The following is a 22,145-nucleotide window of genomic DNA, read 5'->3' as shown; positions in this document are numbered from 1 at the left end:
TTTGAGATCCAGTTTTAAAGCATTGTGGTCTGAGAATATGCAGGGAATGATCCCAATCTTTTGGTACTGATTGAGACTTGATTTGTGACCCAGAATCTCATCTACAGTGGAGAATGTTCCATGTGCACTCGAGAAGAATGTGTAATCTGTTGCTTTATAGTGAAAAGCTCTGACTACCTCTGTGAAGTCCATCTGGTCCAGTGTGCTGTTCAAAGCCCTTATTTCCTTGTTGATTTCTGTTCAGATGATGTGTCCATTGCGGTGACTGGGGAGTTAAAGTCCCCTATGATTAATGTATTATTACCAATGAGTTTCTTTAATTTTTTAATTAATTGGTTAATATAATTGGCGGCTCCCATGTTAGAGGCATAAATATTTACAATTGTTAGATCTTCTCATTGGGTAGACTCTTTAATTATGATATAGTGTCCTTCTTTGTCTCTTATTTCAGTCTTTGGTTTAAAATCTAATTTGTCTCATATAAGGATTGCCACCCCAGCTTTCTTTTGAGGTCCATTAGCATGATACATGGTCTCTACCTCCAGTTTCAGTCTGGAGGTGTCCTTGGGTCTAAAATGAGTCTTTTGCAGACAGCATATGGATGGTTCTTATTTTTCTATCCAGTCTGATACACTGAGCCTTTTGACTGGAACATTTTAGCCCATTTACATTCAGAGTAACTATTGAAAGATATGAATTTAGTGCCATTTTATTACCTATAAAGACCGTTTTTCTGTAGACTATCTCTGTTCTTTTCTGGTCTTGGTTACTTTTGGGCTCTCTCTTTGCTGAAAGAATCCCCCTTTTTATATTTTTTGCAGGGCTAGTTTGATCACAGATTCCTTTAGTTTCTGTTTGTCCTGGAAGCTCTTTATCTCTCCTTCCATTCCAGATGACAGCCTTGCTGGACAAATTATTCTTGGCTGCATATTTCTCTCATTTAGCACCCTGAATATATCATACCAGCCCTTTCTCCCTGCCAGGTCTCTGTGGACAGGTGTGCTGCCAGTCTAATGTTTCTACCCTTATAGGTTACCAACCTCTTGTCCTGAGCTGCTTTCATGATTTTCTCTTTGTCTCTGAGATTTTCAAGCTTCATTATTATATATTACAGTGTTGACCTATTTTTACTGATTTTGAGGGGGGGTCTCTGTGCCTCCTGGACTTGAATGCAGTTTTCTTCCCCAGATTAGGGAAGTTCTTTGCTATAATTTGCTCCAATATACCTTCTGACCACTCCCCCACTTTCCTCTTCCTCTGGGATTCCAATTATTCAAATATTGTTCTGCTTATGATCTTACTGATCTCACAAATCCTCCCTTCATGATCCAGTGGTTGTTTATCTCTTGTTTTCCCGGTTTCTTTATTCTCCATCATTTTGTCTTCTAGATCACAGACTCTCTCTTCTGCCTTGTTTATCCTAACAGAGTCTCCATTTGTGCTAGCATCTCTTTAATAGCCTTTTTTATTTCAAACTGATTAGATTTTAGATCTTTTATTTCTACAGTAAGGGACTCTCTAGTGACTTTTATCCTTTTTTTCAAGCTCAGTTAGGATCTTTATAATCATTGTTTTGAATTCTAGTTCTGACATCTTCCTTGTATCCGCAATGCTTAAATCCCTGGCACTCGGCACTCCCTCTTATTCTCTTTTTTTGGGGTGAGTTCTTCTGTCTTGTTATTCTGTGTTTCCAAAAAAAGGTCATTCTGTGTTTCCTATTTGTAGAATTGCAGCAATTTTTTTCTTAGATCTCTGGTTGAGTTCGCAGGTGTTCAGAATGATTTGACAGCTATCTAGCTGAATTCCAGGGACCAGATGAAATTAGGGTCCCCTACTCCTCCACCATCTTACCTCTCTGTCCCAGAGAATGGGTTTTAGAACCCAACATGAGTGGGGGTGCTAATTGTCACTGCAGTGTCATTGCTTTAAGGATTTCATAGAGAATGATTTAGGAAGTATGTACTCGGACCTCCCTACATTCATGTATATCGCATGCACACATTCACTGAGAGACACATAAACTCAAGTTCACACCAAGAGCACCAGTTCTAGACAAACCACAGTGTGCATCCTCCTCTGTTCCTGACAGGAACCCGGCCCCCTTTGTCCAGAACATATTTGCTCACTGGCTCAGTCCTAGAAGACACAGACCATTGTCTCATGATTGCTGCCATTACAAGAATCCTGCCCACTCAGCATTTGCTTATACTTATTTTTTCCATTAGTCCAAATACCATTCTCCAAAGTTGCATAGATTAGTTTTTCTTTTCTTGGTGGTGGTTTTATTCATTTGAAATCTAATTTTGTTCATTTTTTGAGTTTCAGTTGTTTACCAGTGTGCATTCAAGCCTTGTTGATTCAGTCGGTTGTTAACGTTAAAAAATAAAACTGCCAGTTATTTTTGAAGCAAAAATGGGTTTATTTGGGAACAGCACTCTGTGATAAGCAAGCTACAGCAAAGCCCTAACAAATGCAAAGAGCAAAGCAGAAGCAAAGGCAGAGCAGCTCTTTCCTAGAGGAGAGCAAGATCTGGGAGGCTCTTCGAAACAAAAAGTCCCTTTCAAGGAAGCAGAGACTGAAGTGTAGTGGCTTCTCATTGGCTGGGCTGGGACTGTCCCTCACTGGCTAGGTGGGACATCCCTCATTGTTTGGGCCTTTGCGGGTAGGAGGAAGCTTTCTTTCCTCCCTGGGCAGTAGTGAAGTAGTAGCATCCGCCTGCAAGCCTGGCCTGTTCCCATGAGGTCTGCAGCAAACCACCAGCGCAGTCCCTCCCTGCCCTACGTGGCCAGCCCGTCAGCAGAGGGCAGGCCTGGGCAGGCTGCTGGCAGGGCTGGCCACGAGCACCACCTGATTCCTGGATGGATCTCCAGCCCCTCCTGCAGGCGCAGAAGGTTCCTGGGGTCACTCCTCCCCTCCCACATAACCATACTGGGTCAGGGAGAGTTCTAGGACGTTACCACAGGGGCACTTGTCCACTCTGTGTGCCAGACCCACAGTTCTGAAGGAAGCATGAGGACTGCCTGGGTGCCAGGAAAGACTTCTTAATCAGCGTCCAGGATGCCCACCAGGACCCAGACTGCTCTCTTTCTCACTGGCCTCTTGTTCAGGGTTCCCATGTGACCAGCTGGCGGCCAGAGTGCCAGGTTCAGCAGAAACCTGTGTTCCAGGAAGAAGTCCCCTCCCCTGGGCACCAGGTCCCCTACCCCTCAGAACCCAGAGCTGCCTGACAAGAGCACATTCACCAGAGGCATGGGGCTCAGTGTTGCCCCAGTGCTGGAAGGGAAGGGCTCAGGACTGAGCCCAGGGACTGCGAGAGCAGGGAGGCATGACCCCAGCAACCTCACTCCCAGTTTCCCCAGGTGGGACCCCCAGGGGGGCAGCTCCAGGATTGGGGCTCCTCCAAGGTGACTCCTGCCTTGTCTCCCACCTGCGTCAGCTCAGCTGCAGAGAGGACCCACCAGCTGGCAGGGCACTGGAGCCTGCTGCTGGTGGGAGGGATGGGTGCTGGGAGGGGAGAACTCTGCCCTCTCAGACCCAGGATCGCTGGCCTGAGTGGGCCTGCTCCTCTCCCCAAGACAGGGGCCCAGGGAGGAGCTGCAGGAGGTAGGCGTGGAAGCAGAATCAGACAGGGATGAAGTGGTCCCATGGGGTGGGCAACCACAGAGTGCTCAGGGCTCAGAGGAGGGCAGGGTGGGGAAGGGCTTGCGAGGTAGGGAGGTGGGCCTGGCAAGCTCAGGGTGAGACTGCAGGTTGAGCCCCTTGGGGTAGGGACCAGCCTATCCTACCCTGCCCCATGGCATCCCTCCAGAAACCTCTAACCAGTTCAACCCCATGATTGGCAAAGTTGGGCTGAGTCTGAGGAGCACACAATAAGTACATGGATCAAAGCACCAAGGACGCTTCCGTCAGGGATGTGTGATGTGGACAGGGCCCACATGGTGGGCTTACGCTGCTGCTGAGCACTCTCCACCTATGTCCCCCCCACCCCGTGTCGCCTCCCCCCACCTGTATTCCTGACTCCTGACTGAGGCTCTGCACTGGCCTCGGGAATCCTTCAGGTATCTCCTTGGTAGCCATGTGAAAATCCTGAATCTGTGTTTCTCCGAAAAGGTGCCTGTTCAAATTGGTGCAGAAAATACACAGGAGTAAAGGGGCCGAAACTGGTAAAGGGTCAGAGCCGATTCACTGCATGTGCTATTAGTAAAAATATGCTTTGGGGGATGTCATGTTTCGATTCTGTGGTGCTTTCAAAGGGGACGAAGTGCTTGTGACGTGACTGCGTGACTGTGCTAGCACCTCCTATGCTGAAATCTAAGAGTCCTTCTTGGTGAACCTGGCTGTCAGCCTACAGAGGTGAGCCAAGGGCACCTGGCCGGATGCGCTGGTTGGGTGCACCAGGGCTTCATGGTGGGCCTCGCCACCTGCCTCGTGCCATTGAGACGCTGGGATGAGGTGCAGTGCTGGCCACAGTGGCCGTGGGCAGGCAGGAACAGATGTCAGTGGACTTGGACATGACCCTCAGGTGGGTCCCCCTGGGGGTTCTTTGGGCTGATGCACCTGTGTGGCCACATCCAGCGCTGAGAATGTTGTATGAAGGGAGCTTCCCTGCGAGCCCATCCTTGGGCATGAGAGCCCTTCCCATGGCCCCGGCCTCTGCCCTGGGTCAGGGAGAGTTCTAGGATGTTCTAGGAGTTCTGGATTCACAGCAGTGGTTTTGATGGAAAGTGACTTAGAAGCCAACGTGTGGGCCTGCTATGCTTGCCTTCCCTGAGATGTCACTGGGCTGAGGATTCTCAGGGAACACAGTAGGGACTGTGTATCAGAAATGAGTTGAAGGGGGATCCCTGGGTGGCGCAGCAGTTTGGCATCTGCCTTTGGCCCAGGACGCGATCCTGGAGACCCGGGATCGAATCCCACGTCGGGCTCCCGGTGCATGGAGCCTGCTTCTCCCTCTGCCTATGTCTCTGCCTCTCTCTCTCTCTCTCTCTCTCTCTCTGTGTGACTATCATAAATAAATTTTTTTAAAAAATTAAAAAAAAAAAAAAAAAAGAAATGAGTTGAAGGGCCTCAGTAAAACAAATCTGGGACCCAGTGAGCCTCGAAATAATGACAGTTAGAATGCACTGCTGAAATAGGAAGCGTGGGCAGCCCAGGTGGCACAGCGGTTTAGCGCCGCCTTCAGCCCAGGGCATGATCCTGGAGACCCGGGATCAAGTCCCACATCAGGCTCCCTGCATGGAGCCTGCTTCTCCCTCTGCCTGTGTCTCTGCCTCTCTCTCTGTTTCTCAAATAAATAAATTAAAAATTAAAAAAGAAAGAAAGAAAAAGAAATAGGAAGCGAGAGCCATGGTGGGACAGGCTGAAGGTCCAGGGAAGCTCTTCCGTTCCATGGACACTGCCTTGGCAGCACGGAAAGTGGGACCCACACCACCCACTGGAAACCCAAGAAACTCACCGTTCGGGCAAAACTCTTCAGTGTGTAGAAGTTTCGGGAGACACAGGATACTCACATGCTCTCAAAGCATCTTCCGAAGTATATGTTTTAATGAAAAGTTAAAAACCAATTTTAATTTGTTGAGCAAACACAGCTCCAATTTAGAAATCCCTTCCCAGTGGAACAGTCATTCATGCACTGCATTCGTGGTCTGTCCAGTGTCACCCCAGCCATGAGGTAGGTGCCAGCAGGCCCATCCTACAGATGAGCAAACTGAGGCTCAGGGGGCTGGGAGAGTGGGCTTGGTCCCAAGAGTGGCTAGTGGCTGTGTCTTCACGTGGGAGGGCTCTGGGCCCCTCATGAAATTAATGGGAGACATGTGGGGCCCCCAAAGTCCCCCTGAGCAGTGGCCAGTCTCCCTCTGCTTCAGGAGTGTGAAGCACGCCCAGGGACGACCCCCATTCTGCCCTTGGGGGGCCTGGCAGCTCCCAGCAGGCATGGCCCAAGGTGGCTCAGACATCTGCATCCTGGAGCTGTCCATCAGTGAGTGGGTCATACCCCCGCAGGGGGCATGGATGCTGTCTCCTCCATGGCCACTGTGGTGACGTCCGGTGGGGCCTGCGGGACCTGGATGACACAGGATCCCCCTATGTGTCCAGCTGGAGAAATTCAGCATGAAGACCACACCCTGCGCCCAGCCCAGGAACTTTGTGGTGCTCGGGGTCATGTTGGGTTTCTAAGGGGAGGACTATGGCCTCCTCCCCAAGTTGGCTTGGCCTCATACCAAGGACTCAGGCCCTCTGAGAATAGGGACCCCCACCCACCCCAACAGCATCACCTCCAGTGGGTCAGGGCGAGTGAGATGACCAGTAATACCTGTTGAAAGGTTCTTGGCTTGGTGGATCTCTCTGAAAGACAGAGACATTGTGTCACATGGAGTGGGCCTCACAGCCATGGGTTCAGACCTGAGCTCCCAGTTTCTCACTGTGGGGCCTTCCATGAGACAGGGGCCCTCTGGGACACAGGCCAGACCCATGTGGACAGGGCTGCTTGCTGGACTTGTCCCTTGCGGGGCCCAGGACCTGTGACAACATGGAGCTCCTCCTGCCCAAGTCCCTAGCCACCAAACCTTGTCCCTAAGTCACTCCAGTGTGATGGTCATCCAGGGACAGGGAGCAAACGCTTCACAGAGGAGGGTCCCCCCCTCAGGGAGCAGGTGCCCCAGAATCCGGTGAGAAAGAACACTGGCCATTGCCACCCTCTCAGAGCCTGGGTCCCCGAGACCTGCCTGCAGCCTGGGCCCCAGGGTGAGGACCCAGGACACACAAGCTGACAGTAGTCCGAGAAGGTGGCCATCCTTTCCCATTCGGACGACTTTGCTGAGTGCCTACTCCCTATGGGGCATAGCCGGGGCCCTCAAGGGCCAGAGCTGGGCCTACAGAGCCAGGGCCTGGCCAGATGTGGAGGCAGGCACGTAAGTGGGCCCCTCAGGGGGTCTCAGCATTGCCTGTGGCAGGGTCACTGCTGCCCTCCCGCACCATCTCCATGCTCCCTCTACTCCGTGCAGCCTGCCTGGTGCTCCTCTGCCCCTGGGGGCAGACAGGGCCTCCAAGTCCAAGGTGGGGAGTGAGTATAGGGGCAGCAAAGGGCTCCTGGAACAGGGGATACTGACCTCCCGGCCCCCCACTCTGGTGATCCCATGACATCAGGACGCCCACGTCTCCAGACTGTCAACAGCCCACCAGAGGAGCCCAGGAATCCTGGAGATGCTCCTGGGGGCCGCCTCCCCCCATTTGCGGGACAGGCTGAGGGCCTCGGAGATGGACTGCTCACCATGCGGCCTTCTACGTTTCATCCAAAAGCAGAGGCTTATGAGGACAAGGAGCACAAATATACCAAGGAAACTGCTCATAAGGGGAGGGCCCCAGGAGGAGCATGTGACATCGGAGCTGCTGGTCCCAGCATGTGCTTCCCGCTGAAAAGGGCCGCTGCACCTAGGAGAGAGCCATGCAGAGGACAGGGAGCATCCCGGGCGCCCCCGCTGGCCTGCACCCCCTCAGACCCAGGGGTGCTCCAGCAGGTGAAGGCAGCTGCCCAGTAAATCTGCTCCAGCTCCGGGTGGGGAACTCACGTCCATCTTCAAGTCTCACTGCTCTGGGGAGACGAGGGAAGGATGAGGTGGGAACACAGGGATGCACAGAGAGGAGACAGGGACAGGGATGCGCCAGAGGAGACTGGGCAGAGAGAGCCCTGGTCAGGGGGGGACACCCTTCAGGGCCAGTGTGCCACCCAGAGGGACAGACCTGGGGGAGTCAGGATGGCGAGAGGGGACGCTTTGGCTGCCCTACAGCGGCCACATCTGGTCACCCCAGACTCTCCCCAGGGACACGGAGCACCCAAGCTGTCCCTGGGCCCCGGGGATGGTTATGCAGGGGATCTTCACTTTGGAAAACCTCCCTGCTAGCCTCCCCCTGACTCCACATCCACTGGGACCCCCTACAGCCTGGCATCTGGGGACACCCCAGGGGACCCAGAATCTAGCAGCACCGTCCCTCAAGATCTGTCCCAGGACAGAAGGTCCATCCTTGGCCTCAGGGAACTTGCATCTGCTGACTATCAGGTGTCAGCTAGTGTGAAGGGGTGTGAGGGCCACAGGGTCCAAGCAGGTGCCCTGCTGGATGCCGTCTGGCCATGGGGAGCAGCAGAGCGGAGCCTTGGGGTCTCTGCGGCTGGGCAGCCCTCATCTGCCAGGGCAGCGTGGAGGAGCTCCTCCCGGGGACATGGGCACTGACACCACCCCAGGATCACCTACATGGTCCAGGGCTGGCACTGCTCCAGGGTCCCATTGGGTGAGAAGGTCCCAGGAGGGCAGTCTTCACACATCGTGTCCCTCTGCTTGGTGCCTGAAAAACAACAAGGCTGGCAGAGGGGATACAGGGGCTGGAGCCCAGAGGGGAGCTGGGCTTCTCCCCACAGGCTGGGGCCTGGGGTCTGGGGTCTGGCTCTCCAGGGGGTACCAGGGACCAGGTGGCCCTGCTGCTGAGCAGAGAGAGCATGGGGTCTTTGGCTCACCTCTGGCCACTACCCTCTGTCCAGGTTTGCAGGGCGTGTGGGGACGGCACTCCACACAGTCGTCCTCGTTCTCACTGATGCAGAAGTGGCCCTGGGCACAGGCGCACACAGTATTCTCTGTTCTGGAGCATTTCTGCCTGGTCACCAGGGCCATGGCTGGGACCCAAGAGAAGGAGCTGAGAGCAGCCGCAGGGGCTGCCCTGGGCAGTGCTGAGCACCCCATCCCAGGAGGAGACCAAGAACCTGTGGGCCTGTGGGCTCCTGCCTGGGGTCTGGGGATGGACGGTGAGTGGCCCCCAGCCCAGCTCTGCAGCCCTGGTGTGTGTGTCTGGGTCCCACTCTGCTCCTGCCCCAGGACCCAGTCAGGTGCCCGCCCTGCTCAGCCCGAACCCGGTGCCTGCAGGTGCTGGACGTGGGGAGGGTGGTGTCCAAAGGGGATCTGAGGGGCATGAACAGCAGCAGAAGAGCGCTGGAGATGGAGGAGGGGCCAGCGGTCAGGAGGATGGGGGTGTCCTCAGTAGGGCAGGCGGGGCCCACAGAGGAAGTGAGAACCACAGGCAGCCGTGGGTGAGTCCCAGAACATGGGTCCCAGCCCTAGGCCACCCATAATGAAGTCCCGTCCCTCAGACACGTTCCCGGCTAACAGGCTTTTCTGAAGCTGCTGACCCGCCTCTAGGGAGAGACAGGTGTGGACAGAGGCCTAAGTCCCCTGGAAGGGTTCAGACACTGAACCCTGCAGATGGGTGGGGCCTGGCACACCTGGTCCTGGCCATGTGGGTGTGCCACTGCAGGGCTGCAGTGGGACAGAGTGCAGTGGTGGCTGCGGCCAGTGCTCTCACCTGGGTCACACATTCGGCACTGCAGACACTCGCTCAGGCCATTGAGGTGGGCCGTGTAGGTCCCCGGGTCACAGGGAGCACAGACCGTGCCAGTCAGCTCCCCACAGGCCTCCTTCACCCGGTAACCTGCACCCAGAGGGGCTGCGTCACTCGGGCCCGACTAGGACCCTTCGGGAGCCCCCAGAGGGCATGACACCCCCCCCAGAACAGAAAGCCCTCTTGCTGAACCCCACACCATACATGGTCCCCTGCTGCCTCCTACCAGTGAGCCAGCTCTGGGGGCAGTGGGAATGTTCTGGACAGAGGTGAGGACCTCCTGGTCCTGTGCCCACTGTGCCCCGGTCCCCACTCTGTGCCCCAGCTTCTGGCCACTAACCGGCTGGCTGGCTCCCCCAGGCCACCTGCCTGTGCAGTGCAGTTGTGAGGGGCTTGAGGGAAGAGTCCAAGCTTAGGGTGTTTCAGCCCTCCCCCATTGGTACCCCTGCCTCCAGGGCTTCACTTGGCCCCTGGTGCTGAAGCATAAGCCCCTGGCCAGGGAAGGGGCTGTCCTGGGCGGCCCCACAGAACGGGTCCTTCCAGGACCGTACCTACCTGGGCTGCATTTGGGACAGCACTCGGACCCTACTGGATACTCTTCCTCTTTGCAGGGGGCCGTGGCCAGAGCCCAGGGGAGGGACCCCAGGAGGAGGAGGTACAGGGCCTGCAGGAGACAGGATCAGCACTGCAGGGGAGCAGTCCCAGGGCTGCCCCTGGGGCCCCAGGCTCTCCCCCTGTGAAATGGGGCGGCAGCAACCCTTGAGGAACTGCAGGGTCAGAGCAGGGACAGCTCTGAGGAGCCATAGCCCTGGTGGGGAGACAGGTGGTTCTGGGCCTGGGGGTGACAGGGTTTATCTGGGGGACCCTGGTTCCAGGGCTGATCCTGTCTGGTACTGTGGGTGCCTTCCTGAGGAGTTAGAGCCAGGGCTAGCCGCCTACTGAGCAGGGTCCTGTGTTTGCCCTCTCTGCACAAATAAGGACTTTGTCAAAAGCACTGAGCTGCCGGCAGAGGCAGGGGAAGAAGGGTGGGCTCTTGAGCTCCTGCTTTTCCTGTGGTGGGGGCCCTGAGACAGTTGGGGAGAGGGCCACAGAGGAGCATTTCCGCTGTTAGTGGGTATGGCTTCAAGCCACTCTGCTCACAGACTCTTGACTCTCGGGGGTCAGGGGACAAGTTGCAGGGGGTTGAGTCCACCCAAGAGCTACAGGTAGTGAGGGGACAGGGCACAAGTGAGCCAGGAAGTGGCTATGGCCCAGGGCAGGGTGCAGGGAGCACACCCAGCAGGCAGGAGGGGATGACAGGAAGTGCTGAGACACAGGGACACACAGACTCAGGGCACTCACCTGGCTCAGGGCATCAGCCTTGGGGGCCTGGCTCCAGGGGGGCAGCTCCCAGCCTTGAAGAGGCCCCATGTCCCCCTTCAGGACCCCTCATTCCCCAGCTGCTGTCTCAGGACCCCTGACAGCAGCAGAGCGACCTTGCACTCAGCCCAGAGCCTGACTTCCCTAAATGGAAAGAGAAAGAGAAAGTGTTTGTGGTCCAATGAGAAGGCTTATCATTCTACAACATTCTTCAGCTCAGCCTCCAAAATAACTGCCTTTGCTGAGGCCCAGCTGCCCTGCCTGGGCCCAGAAGCCCACAGTGGCAGGGGGGAGAGGGCTGCAGGGCTGGCTGTGCAGAGGGCAGGAGGTGACCAGATGCAGAAGTGCAAGGCAAGGGGAGGGGGATGCAGAGGCAGGAGGCGGGACCTCAGTGGGGGTGGGGGTGGGGGGCACAGTTCCTCCTGTCCCACTGAGGGAGCCCGAAGTGCTGGCTGAGCAAGTTCTCCTGGCCTCTCCCCTGTCCCTCAGCACCCCCCACCCCAAGGTTCCTATAGAGCTGGGCGCACCCTCCAAATGTATCTGCCTGCCTTCTGTCTGGGCTCTCACACTCCCAGAGCCAGCCCCCCACACCCCACGGCTCAGGCATCAAGGCTACAAATGGAGCCCTCCTGCTTCCTGTCTCAGCTCCCGAAGTGGGATGACGGGTCCCTCCAGAAGAACCCCATCTCCCACGTCTCCCATGCGGCGCCCTCCAGGTGTGTCCCCACCTCTATACAGGATAGGGGTGGCTGCTTTCCTCCTACAGGATCCTGAGCACAGTTCTGCAGAAGGGGTCTCTCCCCAGACCACCCAGAGCTGGGGGAGGCGGAGCTCCCTTGGTGCCCCCCCACCCCCCTGCCTCCACCATGAGGGAGATGGAAGGGAGTGACCTCCCTGACCCTGGGAGCTGGAGGGATGCAGAGCATCCTCAGTGTCCCCCCCAACTCCATGATTGGGGGGGGCGACACTGTACTTTCTCTGAGCCCCACCACTGTATTCACACCCCACCCCCACCCTGTCACTGGGTGGGGGCCCAGCTGATTAATTCTTGCCCCCATTTCACAGGTGGGTCATGGCCCAGAGTGTCTGGGGTACAACTGCTCAGACCCAAACCCTGACCTCCCCATCCCAAAGGGGCTCTCCTCACCTGGGCTTCCCAATGCCACCACTGTCCCCAGAGCTGGAGGTGGTGTGGACACTTTAGAGGTGGGGGACCACTGCATGCCGGGTGCCCTAAGAGGCTGGCAGCAGGCTGGTGAGAGGCAGTGCACCCCTGCTAGCGCCTCCAATGGGAAGTGTCCTAGGGAGTCTCCCCCGTAGCCCTGGGGCTCCCACGTCATACTTCAGCCCCATGGCCCATGTGATGGTCACATTTCAGCCCTGTGGCTCATGTGATAGGAGGGCATGGCACCCTCTGACTTCCCCACAGATCAACAAACTGGCCCTTCCCTCCCAGCAGACCCATGCCGACACTGAGGTGCGTGTCCAGCTCCACGGGCCTCAGGGCAGGACCCCCTCAGACCCAGGAACTGCCCCCTTCAGTGAACTGATCGCTGGTCACCCATCCCAGATTGACCTGGAGCCCCTTCCCTGTCCTGACCTTGGCACCAGTACCCTGGGTCACTATCTAATCCCATTGCCAGGGGACACTGAGGGGGACAGCCCGGGTGCCAGGGAAGGACGCAGGCAGGGATGAAGTCCTGGGGCTGAAGTGGGGACTGCCCCCAGACCTGTGGGCCAAAGCCTCCCAGCGCTCAGAAGTGAGGTCCACCCCTGACCACTGTCCCCAGGATGACCAGCCCAGCCTCCCAGGCAGGGAGGGGGCAGGTGGGACCCAGGGCCTTGGGAGCCCACGCGAGGCCCCCGCAAACCCCAGGGATGCCCCCACCCTGCACGGGCACCACGGTGTGCCCTACTTGGCATCAGCAACACAAAGGACTGCTGGCCCTTTCTCATTCCACACGGTCACTGGAAACCATTTTACAGAGAAATCACTGAACGGGGGAGTCCAGCGGTGGTTGTGCGGCCACGTTGCCATAATGGACACTCCCGGGCCTGAGATGTGCCTCAGGCCCCACTGGCTCATTCATCCAGCAGCACTTCCAGGGGGCAGCTCTGTGTCATCCCCCTGCCGGGACCCTCCAGGGGACCTTCCCTCTGCTGTGTGGCCTGGGGGTCCGCCAGGCGGGGGGGGGGGGGGGCTGCTCCCCTCCCATCTCTGTGCCTCACCCTCAGGCCACGGACGTCCCCAGAGTACTTTCTGGGAGCTGGAGCCAGGCAGAGAAGGAAGGGGTGACACCCCGTGTCCCCATGGGAACAGGCTGTAACCGTCCCGTCTCTGGGGTGCTTGCTGCGGGCCAGCCGAGCCTCGGGGCTCCAGGGGCGGGGAAGAGAGAGGTTAGGTGGCCTGTCCAGGGCCACTGGGGACACGGCTGCTCCGCGGCTGCGCCGTGCTCGAAGCCCCCAGCCTGGCTCTGGGTTGGGCCTCCAGGGTGTCCCAGTCACTGCTGCAGAGTGGGGCAGGGGGTGTGCAGGACAGTCAGGTTGTCCGCTCGGGGGCCCTGGGTGGAACTAGCTGAGCCAGGGCGACCCTGGAGATGGTCTGCTGCTGCCCCTCCTGGCTCCAAGAGGCCAGAGGACGTGCTTGATGCTTGTCAGCCAGCGAGCCGAGGCTGTCCCGTGCCCGCTGGGACAGAGGAGTCCCCGTGAGCGCCTGCAGTCCTGAAACAATGAGCAGCATCTGGGAATGAGGCATGCAGGGGGCCGCTGTCTGGTGTGACTCTGACCTGGACTGGGCCTGTGTGTGAGACCCTGCCTGTGCCATGAGCATTTGGTGCCACCCAGGGGGAGAGGCTGGGACTCGGGGGACTGGGGGTGAGGCCCCCGGGGCCAGGGCTGCCCAATACTGGCTACGTCCCCTCACCAGAAGCCAATTAGAAGTGTCCCCACCCTGCTCCATCTTGGTACACTTACACCCTCCTGCCTCCGGGGTTTTCCAACCAAGGGGAAGGAGCACCCTCTCTGTACCCTCCGTTCTGCCCTCATGAGCATTGGGAAGTATTATAGAATGTTCTAGGAACCCCAGCCACACACAGGTGCCTCACAGCCACTCAGGAACCCAAAGCAGGGTGTGGGAGTTCTCTCTCCTGCTACACCCCCCACTGACCTCCCAACTCCTGCCATGCTCTTCAGGATGGAGGGGGCTAAGGGTCCCTTCAGCTGGGACTGGCCGGCAGCCACCAGTGTCCTCACAGTCACTACCTGATTCTATTTCCAAGGGACCCTGGGGAGGAGACCCTGATCAGGGCCAGTGACAGGGCAGAAGTACCCGATTCATCATGGAGGGAGCGAGATAGAAGAAGGGTGCCGGCTGTCACCTGCTAGGTGGGACCCTCCCCCTCCTCTGTGCTGGGCCCCCCCAATTCTACATATCTGAGGCTCCCTGTGGCTCATGCACCCCATCCTTCCTGGTGGGTGAAGTGGAGCCCATACCCCATATAACCTGGGCCCTGGGATGTACTCACCCCCTGACCCAACCAATTTACGCCCAGGGCCCCACAGGGCTCATGCTGGGTGGCTCACCCTGAGAGCTCAGGGAGGGCCAGGCTACCTCACTGTGACCTCCTGGTCAACACAGCACACAGGGCTTCTGGGAACCCCCCCAGTCACATTTCCCCTTTCTTCCTGAGACAGATTTCCAGGGTGTTGAGGGGTGGGAGAGAGATGGTGAAAACCACAGGGCTGGAGCCAAACCTGGAAGCTTGAGGGGACGTCCTGAGGCCCCACGGCAGAGGCACCCCCTCTTCTATGCATCCTCAGCATCCCTTGCTCTGTGGGAGCCCCAGGCTGGACAGTGGGGATCAGAAGCAACGCAGCCTGGTCCTCACCCTCCTCGGGCTCCAGGACCAAGGAGGGAGCCAGAGGTACAGTCACGTGGGGAGCTCCCCCTTAGTGGGGGGCAGCTGCCAGGAGGAATGAAGGATGCCTAGGTGCTCTGGTGGAGGGCCAGGTGGGAGAGGGCGTTTCTGAGGAAGAATGTAGGTTGAGCGATGCAGCTGGGCAGTAGCTGAGATCCACTCTGGGTGAGGCATGGGGCTGGCACAGAGCAGGCTGCTGTGCAGGGCAGACGGCGCAGAGAGGACGATCCGGGGGTGGGCCAGGCAGAGCCAGGGGGAGGCAGGGGCAGGCTGCAGAGGCCGAGGGCAGCCCAGAGGTGGGAAGCCTATAGGACACAGCTCCAGCTGTCACGTGTAGAGGAGAGTGGACAAGGGACCACGCCACAAGCCCTCATGCCTGCAACAGAGGGGAAGGATGCGGGGACAGCAGTCAGAGGAGGGAGGGCCTGGGGGTGCTCGGGTAGCCCAGCACTTCCCAAAGGTTGAGCACCCAGCTCCTGGGAGCAGAATTGGGGGACTGTCTCCCCCAAGCTCCAGACCAGGGTATCAGCTGCCGACCCCCTCCCTGCCGTCCCAAGCTCGGTGTGCCCGAGCACCCTCATCAGCTCCTCCCCAGCAATGTTAAGAGCCCTCTCTTCCCACCCAAAACCAGAAGCCAGGAGGCAGCTGTGCTCCACACCCCACAGCCCCACACCCCTCATCCTGGCCCTTCCAGGCGCAGAGAGACGGCAATGTTCCCCCACTCTGTCTCCGGGCACACCACGCCACCCTCAGCCCCTCTTCTGCTGCCAAATAGCAGCTGGGGCACCTTTCCAGCTCAGATCAAGCCGTGTTGGCCACTCCCCACACTCTGCAGGGCCTTGTGCCAGAGCCCCTCCGTACTCCCTCACTGTGGGCCGGTTGGGCCCTTGCACCCTCTCCCACCCCCCACCTGCCTCTCCTTACTTCAGCCACACTAAGCGTCAGCCCTTGTGTCCCAGAGCTTACCATCTCCTCCTTCCCTCCTGGGTGGCAGTAAGTTGGCCTACACTGGGTCCCCGGGGCCGGGGCCTCACCTCGCAGTAAGGTACCAGCACCGCCCTCACACCCAGAGCCACCCTGTGCAGCTCGTGGTTAGCACCCTGGGGACCTGTGCTTCATGGGCCAGGAGATGGAGGCAGAGAGCAGGGCAGATGAGGGAGGCCGCCACTTCAGGAAGAGCAGGTGAGCGTCCGAGTCTCAGCTCAGCACTGCCTCCCGCTTTCAACTCAGGGAGAGAGTTCTGGAAGACTGTGGAAGACAGAGCCCACCTTGTCCCCATTCCCTGCAGACATGCTGGCACCCGCAGAGCCACAGGGGGCTGGGGAGCAGCATGAAGCTCACTGCCAGGATGTGGAGGGAGAAGCCAGACCCACAAGGCCCCAAGCATGGTGGCATTGATTTGACACACTGGAATAGCAGGTCTAACCTAGAAAAAGCAGGTCAGGGAGGCCTGGGCCAGGGGCAGTTGTGCCTGTGAGGGGCTAACCCCAGTCAGCTGCTGGGGGTCTGAGACAATGTGCATTGGGCTGGGGGCACACATCTATTTCTCTCCATTCTGGACACTGCAAGTCTACCCTGCTGTGTCCTCACACAGCCTTCCCCTGTGCACACATGGGGAGAGAGCTCAGGTGTGTCCTCTTTGTTCTCTAAGCAGGCTCCATGCCCAGCCTGCAGCCCAATGCAGGCCTTGGGTTCAAGGAGAGCTGAACTGACATCAAGAGTTGGACACTTAACTGACTGAGCCCCTTAGGCAGCCCTGCTCCTCTTCAGGGCACCAGTCCTATGGGATCAGGGCCCCACCCTTATGATGTCATGGAATCCCAATTCCCTCCTGAAAGTCCTGCCTCCAAACGCAGTCACATTGGGAGTCAGAGCTTCAACATACGCATTTGGGGGGCACACAGTTCAAGGTGGTCTCCAACCAGAGTGTGAGCTCCTGAGGACAAGGAGCTCTGTCTGCTGCTCACCACTGTATCCCCAGCACCTGGCACATAGCCAAGCCCACTGGGTCTCTGTGATGTGGGGGAAAGCCTCCCATCCGTGGAAAGCCAGCCCTCGCCCTCTGCAGGCCTTGGTGTCCTCTGGTGAATTAAATGACGTCACAGTGTGTCAGCATCGACAAGGACACGGACCAAGTGTGCACTCAGGCAAAACAATCACTGTCAGGCCCCAAACACAGCCAGCTGACCCCACTGGCTTATCACACTCATCACCTCCGCCCTGCCCCTTCTGTTTACAACATGGGCAAGGCATGTTAATGTTGGGAGTTAACCAGACACTCAGGCAGTGAGGGCCAGGGTCCCTCACAAGGAAACAGGGAGCCGGGATGGCAAAGACATAGCACACTAGCATCCTATTTGACAACGCAGACCATTATATCCTGTCTAGCAGCCTCTGCAGGAGCGACGTTTGCAAAACATCTTGAAACAAAACAATGAACCATGAACAATGGGTCACTGATACAGATGAAGGGGGTCAGCCTCCAGACGTCAGCCCAGAAGTCCATCAACACAGGAAGAGTCACCCGCCAGGGACACAGGTGAGTGATCAAAGCCCTGATGGGCACAGCTCAGTGGCCAGTCCACTGGGGGCCCCTCTCCAGATGCTCCAGACAGTTCTGCAGGAGAGCTTCTAAAAACCCCTACATTCGAATGCCAAGATGTCCCCTCCTCCTCTGGGAGCCTTGTACTATGGCTCAATAAACTGTGCCTTGCCACCCACCACTCTTCGTCTGGTCTACATCTTCACTCCATGCGGCACAACCAGGAACTGAGGCACTCGGGCACGAAGAGGACGGCACACACACAGCCCAAGGCCCCAGGACAGCCCAGACCCTATGGCATTGCCATCTGCCACTGCCCGCTAGGTCCCCCAACACCCATGGGAGCCTACCCCACTGTCACCGGCAATCCCCCAACCTTGCGGCCTGGGCACACACCAGGCCGTCCGACTGCAGCGCTTCGGTCTCCAGGTAAAGTGGGTACACCAGGAATAATGCGCCCTTTCAGGTGAACACCGATCCCCTGAGGGTAACCCTGGGAGGCCGATGCACCAAAGGACCCCAGCACCCACACACACAGCCTGCACATGTGCACACACACACGGCCCAGCCATGAGGGCCTGTGATGTGCATTCCAACAAATCCTGCCCACGCGTCATGTTTCCCTGCATCCTGAATAATGTCAGGCATTCTTCTGCCGGGGGCCTGGGGCAGGCTCTGGTCCTGGACTAACTTCTCCTTTCTGCTTAGTTCTCTTCTTCATTGTGTAGGTTATTAACAGCATGTTTCACTTTTACAAGAAAACTGTGATGGAGGGGGCACTGACCTTCACTACTGGTGAAGACCAGGCTGCTGGGCCAGCCCCAGGGGAACCCACGGCTTCCCCAGAAGGCAGCTCTGCCGGGCAGCCGGAACAGTTCCTGTCTGCTGCACACCCTGCTCTGCACCCTGCTCGCGGGTCCCCTCCCTCCCTCCCTCTCCAGCCTCCAGCCCTGGAGTGGGGGGTGCAGCAATGATTCGGGCCCAGGGCCTGCCCGCAGAGGCCAACTCCAAGCCTCGCTCATTGGTGCTCACGGCAGCTCTATTCACGGCAACGAAAGGGTGGATGCGGCCCAGGTGTCCACCACAGATGAAGAGACGAATGCGTGTGTTACCCGCACGATGGACCACTGCTGAAGTTCTGACGGGTATGGCAGCACTGTTGACTTTGAGGCCCGCATGCCCAGGGAGCCAGGCTGGTCACGAGAGGACAAATTCCCTCTGAATCCACTGGCACGATGGACCTAGAGTCCTCACATTTCTAGAGAGAGCAGGCGCCAGGGATTGGGGAGGAAAGGGGGCAGCGTTTCATGGGGCAGAGCATCAGTCTCAGAAGTCGGAAAGTTCTGGAGATGGTTGATGGGGACGTGTGCACAATGGTGTGAAGGTGTGTCGTGCCACTGGGCTGTGCACTCGCCGACGGCTAGCATGGCACATCTCGTGTATTTCACAACAGTTGTCTTAAAATGAATCAAAAAGCTTTTAAGAGAAAGCAGGAGGGGTCCTTATGTTGATAAGGTGCTGTCTTGACCACGTCCCCATAAACCCCATGCCACAGTTCTGTAAGACGTCAGCCACAGGGGAAACCAGGCAAAGGACATGCAGGGTCTTTCTGTCACATTTCTTACAACTCCCTGCGAATGACATAAAAATAAAAACCTTACCTAAAAAATAAGAGCTGCATGCCACATGGATGTCTTGCCCCCATGTAGTGCATGTGGTTGGGTGACAAGTCCGGAGCCCAAGGCGTTGTGGGTCCCACACCCTCAGAGGCACCACCCCCGCCCTTGCCACACAGGAAGGAAGCTCCTGAGGCCCCGGTCCCTGCGCAGACAGGGGCTCCTGCCCCTCCTGGGGAAGCCACAGCTTCTTTCCCAGTAAGTTCTCCCTGGACTGTCATTGTGAAATAAAAACTGTAGCTCTACTTGGCCTTTCTCTTTCGTTTAGAAGAGGTCACAGGTATCATCTTACAAAGAAAAGCGTGAGGACACAAAGTGAATGTTGGTGAGTGTGGCCGTAGCCTGATGGTACGCACCTTGCTTGCTCTTGATCCTCTGTTCAAACAGCGCTTATGGGGCAGCCTGGAGCCCCCACCCGGCCTGTGCCTGGACAGGCTGACACCCGCCCACCTGCCAAGGTGGGGGCCAGGGCACCGGGGGCAGAGGCTGCCCGTTATCCAGTAAGTGTCCCCAGGCCTGTGTCTCTGTGTCCACAGGAGATCCTCAGGGGCAACTGTGCTGCATCAGCCCCCAAATAAAATGTGATACCCCAAGGATCCCCAAGATGCTTCAATATCTGGCAGATGACAGATGGGCTCCCCAGAGTCATCAGCCCACCTCCTGACCACCTACCTGCCCAGTAAATGCAGAAAGCAGCGGATCAAATGCACAGCCCCAGGCCTGCCCTGGGTTAGTCCCCGAGATAGTCCTGGGCCAGGGGAAGAGCAGCCCCAGCCTCCAGGAAGCCATGCTCCGTTTAGCCCACATTTATTGAGCACCTGCTGCATGCCCAGCTGTGGGCACAGGCATGGCTGTCCAGGCCGTCTCACCCACACAGGGAAGAGGCTGCTCGATGGTGCAAGTACAACCCTGAGTGTGACACCGGGAGCACAAAGGGGATACCACCCATCAGGGGGTGCAGCTCAGGGCCCCATAAGCTGAAGCTGCGTCCAGCAAGGAAGCAGCAGCAGCATGGACCAGGCAGGCTGCAGGCTGCTGTGGTCACTGCCCAGGCACTGACTCATCATCTCCCTGGGTTCCTCCCTGTACACCGAGCCAGTCACAGCAGGGCCGGTGCTTTCCCAGAAGGTAACTTCCCGTCTGGGTCAGCGTCTCTTCACCTCCTTTCCTGGAACCTACAAGAAGACTCGAAGGGGCTGGGCATTCCCTCCTCGCTATTTTTTCCTCGCCACCCCACCCCACCCCACCCCCTTCAGGGACGGGCTTGGCTTGGGTCCTGAGGGGCCTATCCCCTGGCCACAGCTAGGGGGACACCTCGAGCCTCTTCCCCTCCCTGGGAGCCGTAGAGGCGGCAGCGGCAGGCCCTTCCCACTGTCAGGTCACAGGACACCAGGGGGCAGCAAACCCCAGGCCCTGTGCTCCGTCTTCCCCTGAGGTGCCTGCCCCTTCCCACCATGGAGTCAGAGACAGGGAGACTGGTTCTCTGGTTTTCAGCCTCCCCCCTCCAAGATTGTGTCCCCGGGCCTGCCCCAGGCAGGGCGTGGGGGTGCTCTCGGCCCAGCGTGAGCTCAGTGGAGGTCTCCAGAGGTCCAGGCAGGACCCCACAGCACGCCCCTCCGCCCCATCAGCACTGCCCCAGCTCCCTCTGCCCCAATCGTGACCACTTACAGACCTCACAACACACAAAGCCCTTCCCCTGGGACCCCCTGTCAAGCTGGAGGGGTGGGGGGCACTGCCTGTGGCCAAAGGCCCCCCCTACCCTGGCGCTGGGCGGGAGACAGGACAGGAAACAAAGTGCCCTCCTGTGAGCAGTGTTGTGCTCGCCAGCCGGGCCCTCCCCTCTGGGTCCCAGGGGCCTGGCAAAGTCACCACTGCACCTCCCTGTGAGTGGGGACTGCACCCGCTGGCGGCTCCTGCAGGGCGGCAGGACTCTGGCAAGCGCTCCTCATCTTAGCCGTGTGTCCATTTGTACCTGTGCGCGGAGAGGATCACCTTCCCTCAAGTCCACCCAAGGCCCTGGCGGAGCTGCCAGGCTCAGGGGCTGTGGAGAGGGAGGCCAGGGTGGAGGGGAGGGCACTGCCCGAGGGGCATCCCTCCTAGCCGCTGCCCCAGCCCCACACCCCTCACTAGGCCAGGGCGGTGCTCCCCCCTGGGGTGTCGCCCCCCCCCCCATCCTGTCCCTCCTCCAGCTCAGGGCTGGGCTGGGGCCCACAAACTTCTCAAACAAAAGGGACACCAGAGAGGTGGTGAGGATGACTGCCAGCCCTGCTCCGACCCCACACCCACCCCGCCCACCGGTGCCCCCAGACCCCAGCCAATCTTCACTTTGGGGGGTGTGCAGGGCAGGAGGATAGAGAAAGGCAGTGGATGTGGCTGGGTGCTGGCAGAGCCTTTATGCTGAGCAGGGTGATGGAGTCTGGGGCGCCCGGGCCTTCCCACGCTGGGCCGCCAATCAGTGACCAAGGCTGGACAAAGCACAGGGCACCCCCCCCGACCCCCCCACCCCCCCCCCCCTGCTGCCAGGCTGGGATAATGGTGTCCCTGCCCCGCCCCCAGCAGGTGGGGGTGTGGACTGCAGCGGGGAGACACGTGGAGCACTGGCAGGAGGTGCCCCACCACTGAGTCCTGCTGTCAGACCCTCACGGAGTGGCCCCCAGCAGTCCAGCTGCCTGCCCAGGGTGCAGAGGCCGGGGGAAACAGCTGCCCCTGGGGTTCAGTGCCCTCTGTGGACCCCACCTGCCCGCCCTCCAGGCCCAGGTCCAAGGTCACCCTCCGATCACTGCCTGCTCTTAGGAGCCAAGCTCAGTCTCTACCCTGGGGCTCTCCAACCCCTCACATCTGACTGGTCTTCCACCTGCTGGCCCAGGTACCTGCTGGGCCTGGCCATACTCACTGGGGGATGAAAGTGGCGGCAGGGGCAGCAGGAGATATAGCACGAGAGACAGAGAGCTTACCAGCAGAGGTGTAGGGGGAGGCGGGGCCCCGTAGTGGACCAGGGGTGCTGCCCCTGGTGAACCCCACCCTCATCTTGCTTTCTGAAAGGTCAGGCTCCAGCTGCTACCTCCTCCGCCCCCTAGGTGGGTCCTCTTAGTACAAGGTTATGGTCAGAGTGCTCTGGGGCAAGAAATGCACAGCTCCCCTACCCTGGCGTCCCCAGCACCTGGTATTTAAACAGCAGGTCTTCAGAGGCTGTTCCACTAGCCCAGGGAAGAGGCAATACCATCCTCCATCTCGTTGAGAAAGCTGAGGTCCGGTGAGGAAGCCTCACCT

The 22,145-nt window shown here is 58.4% G+C and overlaps 1 protein-coding gene across 4 annotated transcripts; it reads right to left on the bottom strand.

Annotated features, from left to right (window-relative positions):
* Window positions 1-5,526: 5,526 nt before the first annotated feature.
* TNFRSF14 (TNF receptor superfamily member 14) lies at window positions 5,527-12,039 on the bottom strand. Of its 4 annotated transcripts, none has more exons than XM_041772851.1 (9): window positions 11,888-12,039; window positions 10,723-10,884; window positions 9,937-10,045; window positions 9,346-9,471; window positions 8,507-8,662; window positions 8,247-8,337; window positions 7,268-7,422; window positions 6,273-6,342; window positions 5,527-6,061 (listed from the first exon to the last, which is right to left on the bottom strand). In XM_041772851.1, exons 2-9 carry the CDS (start codon window positions 10,789-10,791, stop codon window positions 5,947-5,949), a joined length of 891 nt encoding a protein of 296 aa, XP_041628785.1. In that variant the 5' UTR covers window positions 10,792-10,884; window positions 11,888-12,039; the 3' UTR covers window positions 5,527-5,946. The 4 variants fall into 4 exon arrangements, with proteins under 4 accessions (XP_041628785.1, XP_041628784.1, XP_041628786.1 ...); XM_041772850.1 differs by having other exon boundaries at window positions 7,268-7,428; window positions 11,888-12,038; XM_041772852.1 differs by having other exon boundaries at window positions 6,311-6,342; window positions 7,268-7,428; window positions 11,888-12,037.
* Window positions 12,040-22,145: the final 10,106 nt, after the last annotated feature.

The sequence above is a fragment of the Vulpes lagopus genome, chromosome 10 (assembly GCF_018345385.1).
Source record: "Vulpes lagopus strain Blue_001 chromosome 10, ASM1834538v1, whole genome shotgun sequence".
Classification (NCBI taxonomy): domain Eukaryota; kingdom Metazoa; phylum Chordata; class Mammalia; order Carnivora; family Canidae; genus Vulpes; species Vulpes lagopus.
The sequence above is the reverse complement of the archived record's forward strand: the minus strand, read 5'-3'. Positions and strand labels throughout refer to the sequence as shown.